Raw genomic sequence first — 15377 nt, forward strand, 5'->3', positions numbered from 1 at the left:
ATTGAATGACCATGACGTTTTTCTTACTGAAGAACACAAGAAAATTTTACATTGCAGAGAATTCAAACAATAACATTCAGTAACAGCAACACCAATGTTTAACTGATAATATTAATGTGTGTGTAAAATAAAGGTACAGTTAAGTAAATTGTTCATATGCTTTATAGAGCATCTGTTGTTAGGGTCTGTGTTAAAATTGTTTCCACTGTTAAAAATGGGGAAAGTAAAATCTGAATTTAAATATAAATCTAATAATGTAATAAATTGTCACCAAATAAAAAATGATAATGACTTTATTTCATTTTTGACATTTAAGTTTTCCCTTGCAACTTGGTTATAAGTCTAAAGTCATATAGACTGCACCCAGTATCCTGTGTTTACCAGTACAATAAAATTTATTGTAATATGTTCCCACTGTTATATCATTTTGTCAAAAAATACTTGAATTAGAAATTTTAAAAATTAAAAACACATTTTGTTTGGAAAAATTCAGCACTTTAGAGAATATTATCAATTACTGCATATCTTTAAAACTTATAAGAAACTAAATAAAATTGTATTAATTTTAGGTCTGTTATAGAGTCTATATGACCTACAGTTTTTTTTTTTTTTTTTTTTTTACATATGGTCTCTGTAAGGTTTCAAAACTTGACAAAAGAATCACACAATTTTGGAAACTTTAAAAATTAATAACTCAAAAATGAAAGGAACATGAAATTTTAATTTAGAATTTTTCATGTAGATAAAAATGAATATCAGTGTACAAAAATTATCAAAATCTGAGAATTCAAGAACCAGACCATTGATTGATTTCACATGGGATGACAACTGTGTAAATACCAACAACATGCATCAGGCCAAATACATCATTATAATTCATGGAAAAAAACTAGAAAATAGTAAAATATGGAAAGAACTGTAACAGTTCATTTTGAAATTGAACTTAGCAGATTTCTGAATATGACATATGGTAATGCAGACACAAAGCCACCAGTGGCAGGTAGCATCTTGGTTCTGGACATTGTACAGGTATACAAGTGTGCCAACTGCTGCAGTTGTGACAAAATTCAAGAACAATCAGACACATTATTGCTGAAGTTTGATTTCTACGGAAGTGTTTCTCTGAATTTAAAAGAGGTCTGTTGATTTAGGAAATAAATTGCTGGCTGTGAGGTGGCAAAGAGAGATCTGATAAACACCAATGATTTGTTTGTAATGACTCCACATAAGAATGCTGATATACAGGTGATATTGCCAAAAGCCATGAATTAGGATGCAGACAACCGGGAGCTGTGAAACCTATGCCCATAACATAAAATTTGTGTCATACCAAAAAAAGAGAAGATGTGTTTAGTCAGAAAACAAAATGTGCCAATACTGAAATTACTGCCACGGAAGAACTCACACTTGAAAGATTAAAATTGTTAATCACCACCATCTTGCAGTATGGTTTGAAAATGTATGGACTCAGAGTGGCAAGGTCATAGAAGAGGGCCATAAATTAGTAATAAACATCCCTCACCTCAAACACATTAAATGAAATCCTGCAAATAAAGAAATATATATATATATATATATATATATATATATATATATATATATATATATATATATATATATATATATATATATAAAGACTCTTACTTTAAGACAGTCCAACAGAATTCTGGAGACTTTAAATCGGTAGAACATGGGCGAGGAAGAGGGGTGGCATTTTCCTTTAGGGATGATTCAATCACCAAGAGATTCACTCAAGAAATGAGTTGTTTCATTAGAGCGCTCAATGCTAAGACACAACACGACTTACCACACTCCAATTTTCTGACAGTGCAATGTGTTTTCACAAAAGGCAGGTGCCTTTCTGGTTGACAAAGTTCTTATGTTAAAACTATTCATGTATCCACTGACAGAAACCACTCCTATTTAGAGAAAGAAACATGGTCCAGTTCTGCAGTTCCACGAATATCAATAAATGACTGAAATCAGCATGCTAAACACTCTTCTTTTCTATTCCTGCACACTATGCACATGATATGCACGAAGTTTTAAATTCTGCTTAACTTTTAAAGCCCTGTTGTATGAAATTAAGAAACTGAAAAATTGGCCAAACATTTTGAAGTTGAACACAGCAACACATTCCTCACCTCAGCCAGTTTAGCAACTATCAAAACAATCAGTCTTCCAGTTCTCTTCTCACATGTAACTGATTCACAATCCTTGAAATGGGCAATTTATCTCATTTTTACTGAACTGCACTGCGGTATCTGAATATTTCCTATGAATTGTGTCTGCAATACAAGCATAGTGAAGACTGGCACAATACGGTTCAAAAAGGAATACTCATTGCTTTTGGGAAAATGTATTTATCAAGGAATGAACTGTGCAATAATACAGAAATCATGTAACCTATATCAGTTACATCGGTATTAATGTTTATTGTTGGTAATACCTGTGGTGCTCTCTTACTGTGGCCGACTGAACAAATGCAATCCAATGTAATTCCTATTTAGAGACGCATTAATTTTCACGTGCACAACTTTTTGATTGCATTATATATTCATAGGTCAGTGTAATTAGAACTCACCTATACACAGTGAATCAAAAAGGCCTTTACAACTTTGGAATGATATAGAAATTTCTTGAGATAACTTACAGAATAGGTACATGTGTCATTTTGTAGCAAACAACCTCAAGTTTCACATGAAAGTGTTAAGTGTCATTTTGTTTTGATGCAACTACCATCTGTGTTGCAGCAAACATCCCACCGGTAATCAATTTTTCCCCACACTCATTGCAGCAAATTGGGCGTAACTTGTACAACAGCAGTGTAGATTCGATTTGTAACTTGTAGGCCTGACTGGAGGTTCTTTAGCGTTTTCAGTGTAAAATTTATGCTGAATAGTTGTTGCAGAGTTTGTTTCATGAAATCAAACAGCGAGCATGCTCTGTAACAGTGAAAGTAGCCATTTTATCCGTGCACTGCACTGGTGCTCCTGGTGGTAGATTGGGGTGCTGAAGCACTTTGTGAATCAAATTTGAAGTTGTTTGCTTCAAAATGACACATCTACCGATTCTGTATGTTATCTTAATAAATTTCTATAGCATTCCATATATGTAAAGTCCTTTTTGACCCACCCTGTATTCCCAACAATCTCCCTGGTCTGTCCTTTAACTCTATAATTTCTGTTTTCCTCACTACAGTTGCCTCCTCTATTAATTGTGTTTTATTGTAAACAAGACCTAAATGGATTAACTTATCCCAATCCAATTTATACTTTTATTTGGTTTACCTCTGCTGGCAGGAACGCAGAACACCAGCGTCACTTCTCTCTGAAACCTTTAATCAGAGCCACTTTTTAATTACTGTTTAAGACTGATAGGAGCACTCAGTGTCATCTATTATCTCACCTTTTTGACAAACACTTCTTTTCTGTAATTTCTTTTAGCCAGTCCATCATTTGCTGGAACCTGTGCGGAACTGTTTTATGTTCACAGAAAGCTAAGTTTGGAGGACAGCTCTGTGTTGGTGTGAAACATGAACAACTTAGAAAATGGAAATTAAGCAGTTAGAAGCCTTTGAAATGTGCCAGTACAAGAGGCTACTGATGATCAAGTGGACTGTCATCCAGCATCCCATGCATCATTTAGAACATATTAACTGGAGAAATAAAATGGTTGGGCACATATTAAAAGATAAATAATTTCTGAAAACTGTAATTGAAAGGATGGTGGATGGAAAGAATAACATAGCAGGCATAGATAAGAGTATACACGGCGAACTGTCAGTGCTCTAGGATGCAGCAGCTATGCTCAAATGAAAAGAATTTCTAGCAAGCAACAGGAAAGTATAACTGCTTCAAACAAACCTTGAGGCTGATGACTTACATAACAATTCTGCTACTGGTCAGACACAGGTAAGTTAATCTAATGCTGTTGGTTCCTGTAAGAAGAATCTATACAGCAATGAGATATAGAAACTTATTTTCTATTTCTGTTATACATTTGGTGGTGATAAAGATATGGATAGTTCAAAAGTTTTATACACTGTAACATGGACACAATCTGATCAAAAGCATCTGGACAACCCTATGCAATGCAGAATTCACCACTAGATGTCACAAGAGGCCCATCTACCAGTATAATGAAATGTGGAAGTATTGTGTTGTCAGCAGAGCAGCAGTAATAGTGGAATGGGTTGGTCGCAAGACTTTGGTCACTTCGAACATGGACTAGTCATCGGATGCTATGTGACCATCAAAGATATTTCAACCCTTCTAAGGCTGCCAAAGTCGGCTGTTGGCGATGTGATTATAAAGTGGAAATGCAAAGAAACTGCAACAGCAATAACCAAGAACAGGCAGACCTAATGTACTATCCAAGAGGGAGCTTAGAGCATTGTGGAGGGTTGTTGTAAACAATCACATGAAATTAGCAGAAGGAATCACTTGTGAGTTATAAAGTGCTTTCAGCAGTCCAGGTAGCACAATGACTAACCATAGGGAGTTAAAAAGAATGGCATATAATCATTGAGCAGCCCCTCATAAACCACAGATTTCTGTAGTCAATGTTAAGTGAAGCTTGTGGTGGTGTAAATAGCAAGACCACTGAACAGTACTCGACTGGAAATGAGTGACTGGGAACGATGAATCACACTATACCCTGTGGTAATCCGATACGAGGCGAATGCCTCGAATATGTTACCTGCCATCACATGTAGTGCCAACAGTGAAGTACGGAGGACACACAGTTTTACGATATGGAGGCGTTTATTACAGTTCAGTTGTGATTGGCTTATTGCACTTAGGGGAACACTTAATACAGAATGATATGAACACATTTTATAGCATTGTGTACTTGTACAGTAGAGGAAGAGTTCAGAGATGATGACTGTTTGTACTTCACTGATCTCTTGAAATATGCAGAAGTAAAACCATTGGTTAGATAAGGTTCGAAAGATGATATGGGAAATTATCGCCCCATTTCTACACTACAAGTCATATCAAAAATATTCGAAAAAATTGCTGCCTTAGAGATATAAAGCATCATCACAGATTATTATATCATTTTACATAACCAATTTGGCTTCCAAAAAGGTAAAAACAACGTAGATGCGATAACTGAGTTCATGAAAAAATTAGTTCATCATCTGATAGGAAAGCTAAGGTTGCAGGAATATTCTGTGATCTTACACAAGCATTCGACTCTGTAAACCATGCCCTGCTGCTTTTCAAACTCAACAGGTATGGAATTGGGATACTGCTTTGAAATGGTTTGAATCATGTCTCACGGAGAGGGAACAAGGGCAATAATCACATCAAATGGAGCAGATTACTGCTCAGAGTGGAAAACTGTGTCACAAGGTGTTCCTCAAGGTTCAATCCAGGGACCAATTTTATTCCTGTTCTATGTAAATGTCCTGCCTCTCAATATAAATACTCATCTAACTTGTTTGCAGATGATACTTCTGCCCTAATTGAAAATGAAAATTCTGACAATATACCACAGAGTGTCATGAATACATTAAATAACTCAGAAATGTGGTTTAATCTAAACGGCTTAAGGCTAAACATTTCGAAAACCCACATGATGAGTTCAGTCAAAAACTGATGAAATCTGTATCACTCACAATAATCAAAAAATGGAAGAACTTGACACAGTCAGGTGCCTAGGAATAAACTTAGAGAGAAACCTGAGTTGGAATTCAAATATAGAATATCTATCAAATAAGTTAAACAGCCTTGCATTTGCAATGGAAATTTTAGATAGTGCCACTCATATGGACACCAGGAATCTACTTTGAATCTGTTATTAGATATGGCATAATTTTTAGGAAAACCCAGGAAACATTACACAAATTTTAAAGTGACAAAAAAGAATCATTTGTAACATGTGCACAACATAGCCATGGGCATCATGTCGACCATTATTTAAAGACCTAAAAAAATAACTGTCCCCTCCTTATACACCTTTGAGGTGATTCTTTTCCTATGCAGCAGAGCTGATTAAAAAAAATTGAACACTCATACAACACAAGACATAAAGAAAACTTTATTTTCACCTCACATTGCTTAAAATTGTTTGCTCAGACTCCTCAGTATATAGCCACTACACAACAGAATAAAGGGGTGTGACATAATGAACATGAAGCTAAATATTTTAAAAGGCAAGTTGCACGATTTTCTAATTGAAAGACCTACTACTCAGTGGAAGATTTAATGAAGGATGAAGTTATACTTTGAGCTGAGTCCATAACATCGAATAAAACTTTAATGCTAGTTATAGCAGATGTAAATTATACAAAAGCATTAGAAAGAACCTTGTATAAATTCCCCCGTAAGTAATATTGCAAGTTTGACAAATTTTAAATAAGTAAATCCATCAACAAGTAATACTGTAAGCGTGACAAAATTTCAACTACTGAATTGTAACCTTGACGTATCTCTTGCACATCAGTACATATCTCTCTTACATCTGTACGTTATGAGATGAATAACAGACACTTCACATTCCACCACCATGACAATGTAACTTGTCAAAGCAACAAATGTGAGGCAATGGTTTGTGGACAATAACATTCCTGAAATGGAGTGGCTTGCCTTGAGTCCTGACCTGAAATCTATGGAACAACTTTAGGACAAGTTAGAATGACGACTTCACTCCAAACACCAGTGTCCAACACCATTACTTTCTCTGATATCGGCTCTTGAGGACAAATTGGCTGCCATTCCTTCACAGACATTCAGACACTTCACTGAAAATGTCCACATCAGATTTCAAACAATCATAAAGGACATGGGTCAACGGAAGTGTCCGATTCCACCCGTCTGCTATGACCCATTGCATAAGGGTGTTGTTGTGTGTGACATCATTATGGCGCAGAGTTTGAGTTGGTTGTGTTTGTAGATGTCATCTTGTTCGGTTTTTTCATATCAGTAGTTATAGTTGACCTATATAGGTCAAGGGAAATGACCGATTCCTATTTTCATATGTACGTACAGGTGTTTTGGTACCATCAGCTGTGGTCAAGGGAAATGTCTGATTCCAATTTCCGTAGTTTTTGCTGTAGGCGTTGGTGTTTTGGTATCGTCAGCTGCCGTTGACCTATATAGGTCAAGGGAAGTGTCCAATTCCTGTAGATTTTGTAATTTTTTTTTTGTTCATCATCTTGTGTGTTTTGGGATTGTGGAGTTTTTTTACTGTTATATTTAGCTCGTCCCCTCCCTAAAAACCCCAATTTCCCACGGTTGCCCCGTTAGTTTGAGTGTATTTTTGGAGGGAGATGTTATTGTCTTATTTATACATATTTTCGTGTTTGTTGCCATGTGTATGCAGTGATATCATAGGCGCCATATTGGAGACGATTACAATAGCCATTTCTGCCATATTGATGACATCATTGGTCAAAGCAGATGAGCGGAATTGAACACTTCCATATTCCCGGTAGACACACCCCATATTAATGTCCACTAACAGGTGTCCACATACTTTTCATCAGACAGTGTATTTAACATGCTCTTTTCACTACAATCAGCCTTAAAAATTGCAGCATTCACCTTATCCATTTGACATGAAATTCAAACTATATAAACTTTTCAAATAATGCTAGTCCTAAATCTGTAAAATACAAGTAACACACACCAGTTCCCACACTACCAAATGAGGAAGGTGCTATAATTTATAATACACCAACATATGAAATGTAAGTCACATATGTAATGACTGTACACAGTTTTCAGACACCAAACAAATTCTAATTCTCTTCTTGTCACAGCCATAGAATGGCACTGTACCACAAAAACCTACTATATCCCGGATTGAGTCTTTGCCAATGCACAGCTGAGTTCACTCATGTCTCTCCTTGATACAGAACTTGGTTATAAACCACACTGCTCACGTTATGAGTATCAGCTTTGCACAGAATAAAGACAATTTCACACAGGCTTCAGACAGGAACCTTACAATTATATAATATAATTACTTAATGTTCAGTTTCTCTGCTTTTCATCGCTTCTTAAACAAATAATGTACGATAAATGTTAGTTCCTAAGCTGAAATGTTTTCTACCTTCAAACCAAACGTTACCTACAAGCAAATTGCTATGCGAATGTGTCTACCTACATCACAGTATGTTGTAAAATAATGTATGCACAATACATATAGACTTTTCATGAACTAGCAAATTCAGAAAAATATCCTTTTATCATCTGATACTGAATAGAGTGATTATTATTATTGTTGTTATTATATTATTATTATCATAGTTATTGTAGTTGTTGTTGTGGTGATGGCCTCCACTCCGTATCATCTCTATCATGGTATCACCTACATTATTCTTGTAAGAGATATTACGCCATCTGCATGATAATATCTCAGACTTAGATACCTCCATTTATGCACTCAATATGATGTGTTCACGCTAACTTGAGAATGACTATGTGACACTTAGCGGCTGTAGGTGATTTAACGTGATTCTATTTCAAAGTTCTGATGCTATTCAGCAGTGCCTTAGTAATATATTTTTTTATGATAGTATTTTATTGCATGACCAAATAAGGTAATGCTGTTGTAAAACACTGCACCTTTATTTTATAACCTGCTACAATCCTAGTACACACATAGCACTTCGTTAACCTCTATTGTGGCAAGGAAAGAAACAATGCACTATTCCTGTACCAAAGGCACTGACTAAGTTCAGGTGGAAGGGAGTGATGTCTCAACATGTTTGCAAACCAGTCAACTGGAATTCACCATACAGCGGAGATGCTGAGTCACAGATAAGCACAACAAAAAGTAACAAATAAATCTTTCGACCTGTAAGGCCTTCATCAACAATAGATGACAGACTCTCTCTCTCTCTCTCTTTCTTTGTGTGTGTGTGTGTGTGTGTGTGTGTGTGTGTGTGTGTGTGTGTGTGACTCAGCACCTCTGCTACATCATGAGTAGCAACTTTCCTTTTCATAATATTGTTACATTCAATCCTAGATTTTCCATTGTTTAGTCAATTGTAATTATATCGCAATATATATGCAAAGATCTTGGAAAGCAATAAACATACACAAAAAATCGTATCAAAACTTTGCATCACCTTGGTGGGATAAGCCCCATTGACAAACGTTCACTACGTTCCATACACAGGTTGCGTGCAAGACAGACAGGGTTTTTTACACCACTGACAGCACCAACAGCTCCTTGTTGTAGTGAATGTCCATCCATCACACTAGCATCACATTCGACATCACCATCCCACGTGCAGTTCGATCCAAGCCCGGCATTTGTAAGAGGTGAGTCTTCTAGAATCATAATAGCTTCTGTGCAAGCATTGACAGCACTTGCTCCACTCTCCAGCATCAGAAATGCCTGAACAGAAATTAACAACCATGTTGAAAGTCCAGAAACATAAATGTACATTAAATTACGTCACTCTAATAATAAATGTGTCGTACATTTCAAACTTCAGACAACTTCAACTTCATATGTTGTGCAAATGTTACAAGGGATATACTTAGGAGAGAATATCTTCCTCCGTAACATGCCAGAAAATTAAACAAAAATATATCAGTTATTATCTAAATTGTGAAACAGTTCCTTCCCCATCCCTGTGGGGGCAAAGCACTCCTAAAATAAAGGAGCACAATGAAATGCTATGGCAAGTAAATAGTTGCTTGTTATTGTGAGGGTATGCTTAGGTAAAGGTATTTAAGTCTGTAGCACAAGCCTGAGACTGGGATATTGGTCTGACGGCAGACAGAGGACAGCCTTTCTTTTCTGAAGTGTGAGGAGGGGGTGGGTGGAAAGCCCAATCTTTTACCCTCAGGAAATATTTCCAGTACTCATTAAGCAGCAGCCTGAGTAGACCCGGTGCTGTCCTGCTGAAACAAAGGAAACTCTGCATCCCTATTCAGTACTAAACACAGGCCTTCAGGGCCGAAGTTCAGTGCTTGTGGATCACTGCTGTCATATTTACCCTTAAGTAGTCAAATTAAATTAAACAAGTAGATAACCTTACTAACTTTGGTCAAGCATGATGAGGAATTCCATTTTGAAATACATCAACAACAACACTCTTTACTCTGTCTGCAAAAGGGGTTGCAACTTTTTTTATAGCAATGCAGCCAGTACATACCTTCAGGAGGCAAAATGTGTAGTACTGCTGATAGACACAAATAAAAGTAATAATGTACAAAAAGTTCTGGTTGAGAATTACAAATTATATGGGAATAAAGGAGACAACTCATTAAAAGGCATAAGTGTTGTTCCATTGATAGGTACACAAGCAAAAGGTACAGAGCTTTGCTAGCTTTCGGAGCGAGCTTCCTTTTTCAAGCTTGTATGAAAAACGTGTGCGCACACACGCACACACGCACACACACACACACACACACACACACACACACACACACACACACACACACACACACACACATACTCTCTCTCTCTCTCTCTCTCTCTCTCTCTCTCTCTCTCTGCCGTAACTACCAATTTTGTGTGTGAAATTTGTGCTTGATCCACCACTAAGGGTCACCTGGTCTGCTAATGTGACAGCAGTAGTCTGTACACCTACACTTTTCTATTTTTCTCACCTCATCTCCTATACCACGACTGTTATGTTACTGTTTAATGCTCTTGACTACTTCAAGAATCCCACTGGCCTGCAATTAATCACTTCTTGCTCCCTATGCGGTAAGACGGCATAGAAGATGCAGCATAGGATCTTAACATAAGGCCAGAAAATCTCTTTACTTAAAAGAATTACTGTTTTTAATTGCTTTAACAAATTTGTGACAGTCGTTCATGTACACACTCTGGGTGCATGCTTCAAAGAGTGTGTTCTCCTGACAGGATTGTTGGATGTTTTCAAACAACCCATTTATAATGTGACATGATTTAGTAACTTTGCATTAATGTGCTCACTAATATAAACAAATAATAGGACAAATCGGACATCTTCAGATCATCATCATTTGCAACACTGAAATAATGCTGTGTTCTGAAACACCTTTGCTTTCCACACTCTCACTCTCTCTCTCTCTTTCTCTCTCTCTAAAACTCCCACATTTTGTAGTGAGGATACCGATGTGGAGTGTGTGTTGTTTGAAAGCGCTGTACATGCCATTTTCAGTGTATGCCATGGCATAGCTTAGTGAGCATTGTGCAATTGCTGTGATTAGTAGTCAGTGAGCACTTCGGAGACGATTTGAACTTGGCCGACATGATCATGTCCCAGATAGAAAAGGTAGAAATACGTTTTCAGCACTGAAAAGAAAACCTACTTGGCATCCTCAGACTGCAACAATACCAGAAAATGTGGCGCATGTGAGAGTATCTGTGCAACAATCATCAATGCGCGTTCAGCACTTAAACATGCATCTGCCCTGGGATTATCTGATAGAAGTGTAAGAAGAATTATTCACAGAGAACTTCATATACACCCCTTCAAAATGATGGTTACCCAGGAATTAAGTGAAAGAGATTTTGAAAGTCACAGAGCTGCATGTGAAGAAATTCTTCAAAACATTCCACCTGGCACTTTGTTTATTTCTTCGGATGAGGCCCACTTCTACAGACCAATGCCCTTTGTACTCTGGTCCCTTCAACCCCCACAAACCAACCCATTTCCACTTAATCAGGAACTGTAAACAAACAGAATTACCACTACTGGGCTGCAGAAAACCCTTGTGAAATTCATCAGTGACCACTACACAGCCCTCATGTGACAGTTTGGTGTGCTGTTGGTGAATGTTTTGTGTGGGGAGAGTATTTTTTCGAAGAAGGTGGCCACGCAATAATGGTTAATTCAAACTGTTATTGTCACAAGCTAGAGATCTTCCTCCAACTTAGGCTAAATCACTTTATTTCTAATCATGAAGATCAAGAACTGTGGTTCCAGCAAGATGGACCAACATCCCACACCTCTCAGCATTCTATGGAAATGTTGCGCAAGTTTGTTCCTGGTCATCTTGTCTCTTTGCGTGGAGACATTGGGTGGCCCTCAATGTCGCCTGATTTATCACCTTGTGATTTTTTCCTAGGCTCTAGTGTACAAACATCGTCTCACAACACTGCAAGCACTTAAAGAGGCCATTACCCTAGAAGTGGCATCCATTCCAAGAGAATTGACATTAAGATGTACGGAGAACCTTCAGGATAGACTTTGTCAATGTGTTGACAATGGAGAACGTGATTTAGCATATATAATTTTTAAAACCCAGTAATTCAAAATGCCAAAGTATGTATTTTTCGTAAATAGAAGTAAATTTTCGCAGTTTTTCTGTGACACACTATTAAAATGAGGGAGGCTTTATTGCTGGACTCTTTACATACTTTGTTTTAGGCGTTACTAGTTCATGGGACTGTGTCTAATATAAACGCAAAATTGCTGACAAATAAATCTCGTGAAATGGTGGATGGTTGGAAACTGTACATCCCAATGCTTCCAAAGGGGAACCACTTTATTAAAACAATTTATTGTCTATCTTTTATCAATTTCTTCTTGTATTTGTGGCTTACTCTGATAATAAATGTCAGTTTTCTGTAAAAGTTCAATTTTTTTACATTGCTGGGACTCAAAGTGTTAAATCAGCTTTGGACAACAGCTAGACTTGGTGACCTGCAAATTGACTCTGATTATCATATTTATAATACTCAAAAATGTGGGCCTCTCCATAGAGACCTAGTTAGAACAACTCATACTCAAAGATGGGTGATCCACTCTGGTGTTAGTCTATATAATGCATTGCCAACATACCTAAAGAGCTTTGCAAAAACAAAATGTCTGATGGGATACCGCAATCACTGGTTATGCATTGTTACTTATAATCTGCCTTGATTGCAAAAATGTTTATTCACATGACCGGTTTCGGTTCCTTTAGAACCATCTTCAGATCTGAAACCACAATGATACTAATTTACTATTTCACAAATGCAGACCTTTTTCATCCTATCCGATCAACATCAAATGGACCAGAATGTACCTGCAATTTCAGTTACAGGAGTAACCCGTCCACACACAGCAACCTTCACATGCTGCATCACATTAAATTGGTTGACAGAATGCACGTCATTTATGTTAATTATAAAACTATTACCGAAACTATTCCGAACAAATAACATGCTAAAATTGAAGCTCTGGCACAAAATATGCAACAGTAGGAATAAATTTCAGGATTCAGGTGTATATAAGATCAAATGTGAATACTGCTATAAACAATACATAGTGCAGACTGGTCGGAACTTTGAAATCAGATTCAGGGAGCACACCTATTCTCAAAACAAAACAGCATTTGGGACTCATATGGCTGCCTTAAAGCATTCAGACACAAACATTGAACAAACCTTAGACATCCTACATAGAGCTCATAAGGGACAGTTTCTTAACATTTTGGAAGCAGTTGAAATATACACCCACAAAAAGAAAGATCTGGATTTAATCCTCAATGAGCACAGTGAGTTCAATCATAACACCTATTTTAGTATTTATGACGACTTACTGAGATGATCACTGTTGCATATAGAAGTCCAAGCCGAAGGATGAGAGATGGTGCACGGTGAATAAGCTGGAAGATGCGTGCAGCACCTAACGTCAATGACGGGGCCCTCCTCCACAGCCCTCATACCCAAGCGATGGACATCAGATGACTAAATGGCTCATGGCACAACACCAAAATAATGGGAACCACGGAAGCAGACCATGGAGGAAAACAAGTCTACACCAGCGCCACGGATACAGAAATCACCCTTTGTTTTCGATCATACAAAAATGATAATTTTATTGTGTATTTTAATTTTGACAAGTACAGATTTTAATCTTGACAACTATAGATGTTAACTAAGTATTTTTAGAGATAAAAGTTAATTAGAAAAATCTACTTAATACAGTTTGTGCATAAGTAATGTAACAAATGTATCAGACGCCACCTGTTGGTAATAGTTTTATAGTTAATATAATTGATGTGCATTCAGCTAACCAATTTAATGTGACGCAGCATGTGAAGGTTGCTGTGTGTGGATGGGTTACTCCTGTAACTGAAATTGCAGGTACGTTCTGGTACATTTGATGTTGATCGGATAGGATGAAAAAGGTTTGCATTTGTGAAATAGTAAATTAGTATCATTGTCGTTTCAGATCTGAAGATAATAATAATAATAATAATAATAATAATAATGGCGTGTGACGAGGGCCTCCTGTCAGGTAGACCGCTCGCCTGGTGCAAGTCTTTCGATTTGACGCCACTTCGGCGACTTGCGAGTCGATGGGGATGAAATGATGATGATTAGGACAACACAACACCCGGTCCCTGAGCGGAGAAACCCGGGCCCTTCGGATTGACAGTCCGTCGCACTGACCACTCAGCTACCGGGGGCGGACAGATCTGAAGATAGTTCTAGAGGATCCGAAACCAGTCATGTAAAGAAACATTTTTGCAATCAAGACGGATTATAAGTAACATTGTATAACTAAAGAGACTGGAGATGGAAACAGCTTTTAGAGTAGATTGAAAAGTCATTTCTTGCTGAGACATGTTTTTACAATGTTTAATTAAATATGTTAGCTTACAGGAATACTAGGCTACATTTCTTGTTGAGTTTTTTAATTTGTGTCAAGTTTTGTACCATCTGTGATGTGTTTTTCTTGGCAAAAGAATGTTTCTGATGTTGGTTTTCTGTTTCCTGTGTTTCAGATAAGTGCAATATGCCTCCCCTGAGAAGGCTGGTGCAAGTGTTGGCAGGATTTTGTGTTTTATACTTCTCAGCAGTGTTAGCTAGCATGTTCACATACTTTTATTTTCTGAGAGGTGTTTTACTTCAAAGTTTCATGTTTTAGTTACATCAATGTTTACTTATTGTACATGTTGTACTTTTCAGCTGTGTTATGTAACGTGTTCATGTGTTTTCACATTCCCACGGAACATTTTTATTTTCAAAATTTCGTGTTCATGTTACATCATTAATTTACTTCTTTGACATATTGCACTTGCGATGTAGAATATGTATTTGTAATTCCGGTTCCAATCACATAGTGAGCGAGATGGCTAGGCCTGTCTTAATGTACTCAAAGCACATTTTGGAGGAGCGAGGTTATTCCCTGTCTGACCTTCCTGACTGGGGTTTTCCATGGTTTCCCAAGTTACCAAAATGAATGCTGGGATCATTCTTTTGATTAGGTCCTGGTTGACTTCGTGCCCTATCCACAACTAAGTCAATCTTACTTTGTTAATGTTTTGTATTTGTATATATTATTTGTGTAATGTATATAGCACATACACTGCTGTTATACTTAATGGTCTATGGACAAATAAATAAGTACAATAAAGACAATACCCATTACTACTAATGCAAACGTACACAGCTACTTTGTCCTGACACGGCAATCTAAATGG

General features: G+C 37.1%; 1 protein-coding gene across 1 annotated transcript in view; it reads right to left on the reverse strand.

Moving 5' to 3' along the window:
- The window catches only part of LOC124595919 (threonine aspartase 1), a 47366-nt gene that overhangs the window by 30017 nt on the left and 1972 nt on the right, over positions 1-15377 (reverse strand). The window contains exon 3 of the mRNA XM_047134830.1: positions 9086-9357. Coding sequence (XP_046990786.1) covers positions 9086-9357 — 272 coding nt within the window. The remainder of the gene's footprint in view (positions 1-9085; positions 9358-15377) is intronic.

Source organism: Schistocerca americana, chromosome 2, assembly GCF_021461395.2.
Source record: "Schistocerca americana isolate TAMUIC-IGC-003095 chromosome 2, iqSchAmer2.1, whole genome shotgun sequence".
NCBI classification, from domain to species: Eukaryota; Metazoa; Arthropoda; class Insecta; order Orthoptera; family Acrididae; genus Schistocerca; species Schistocerca americana.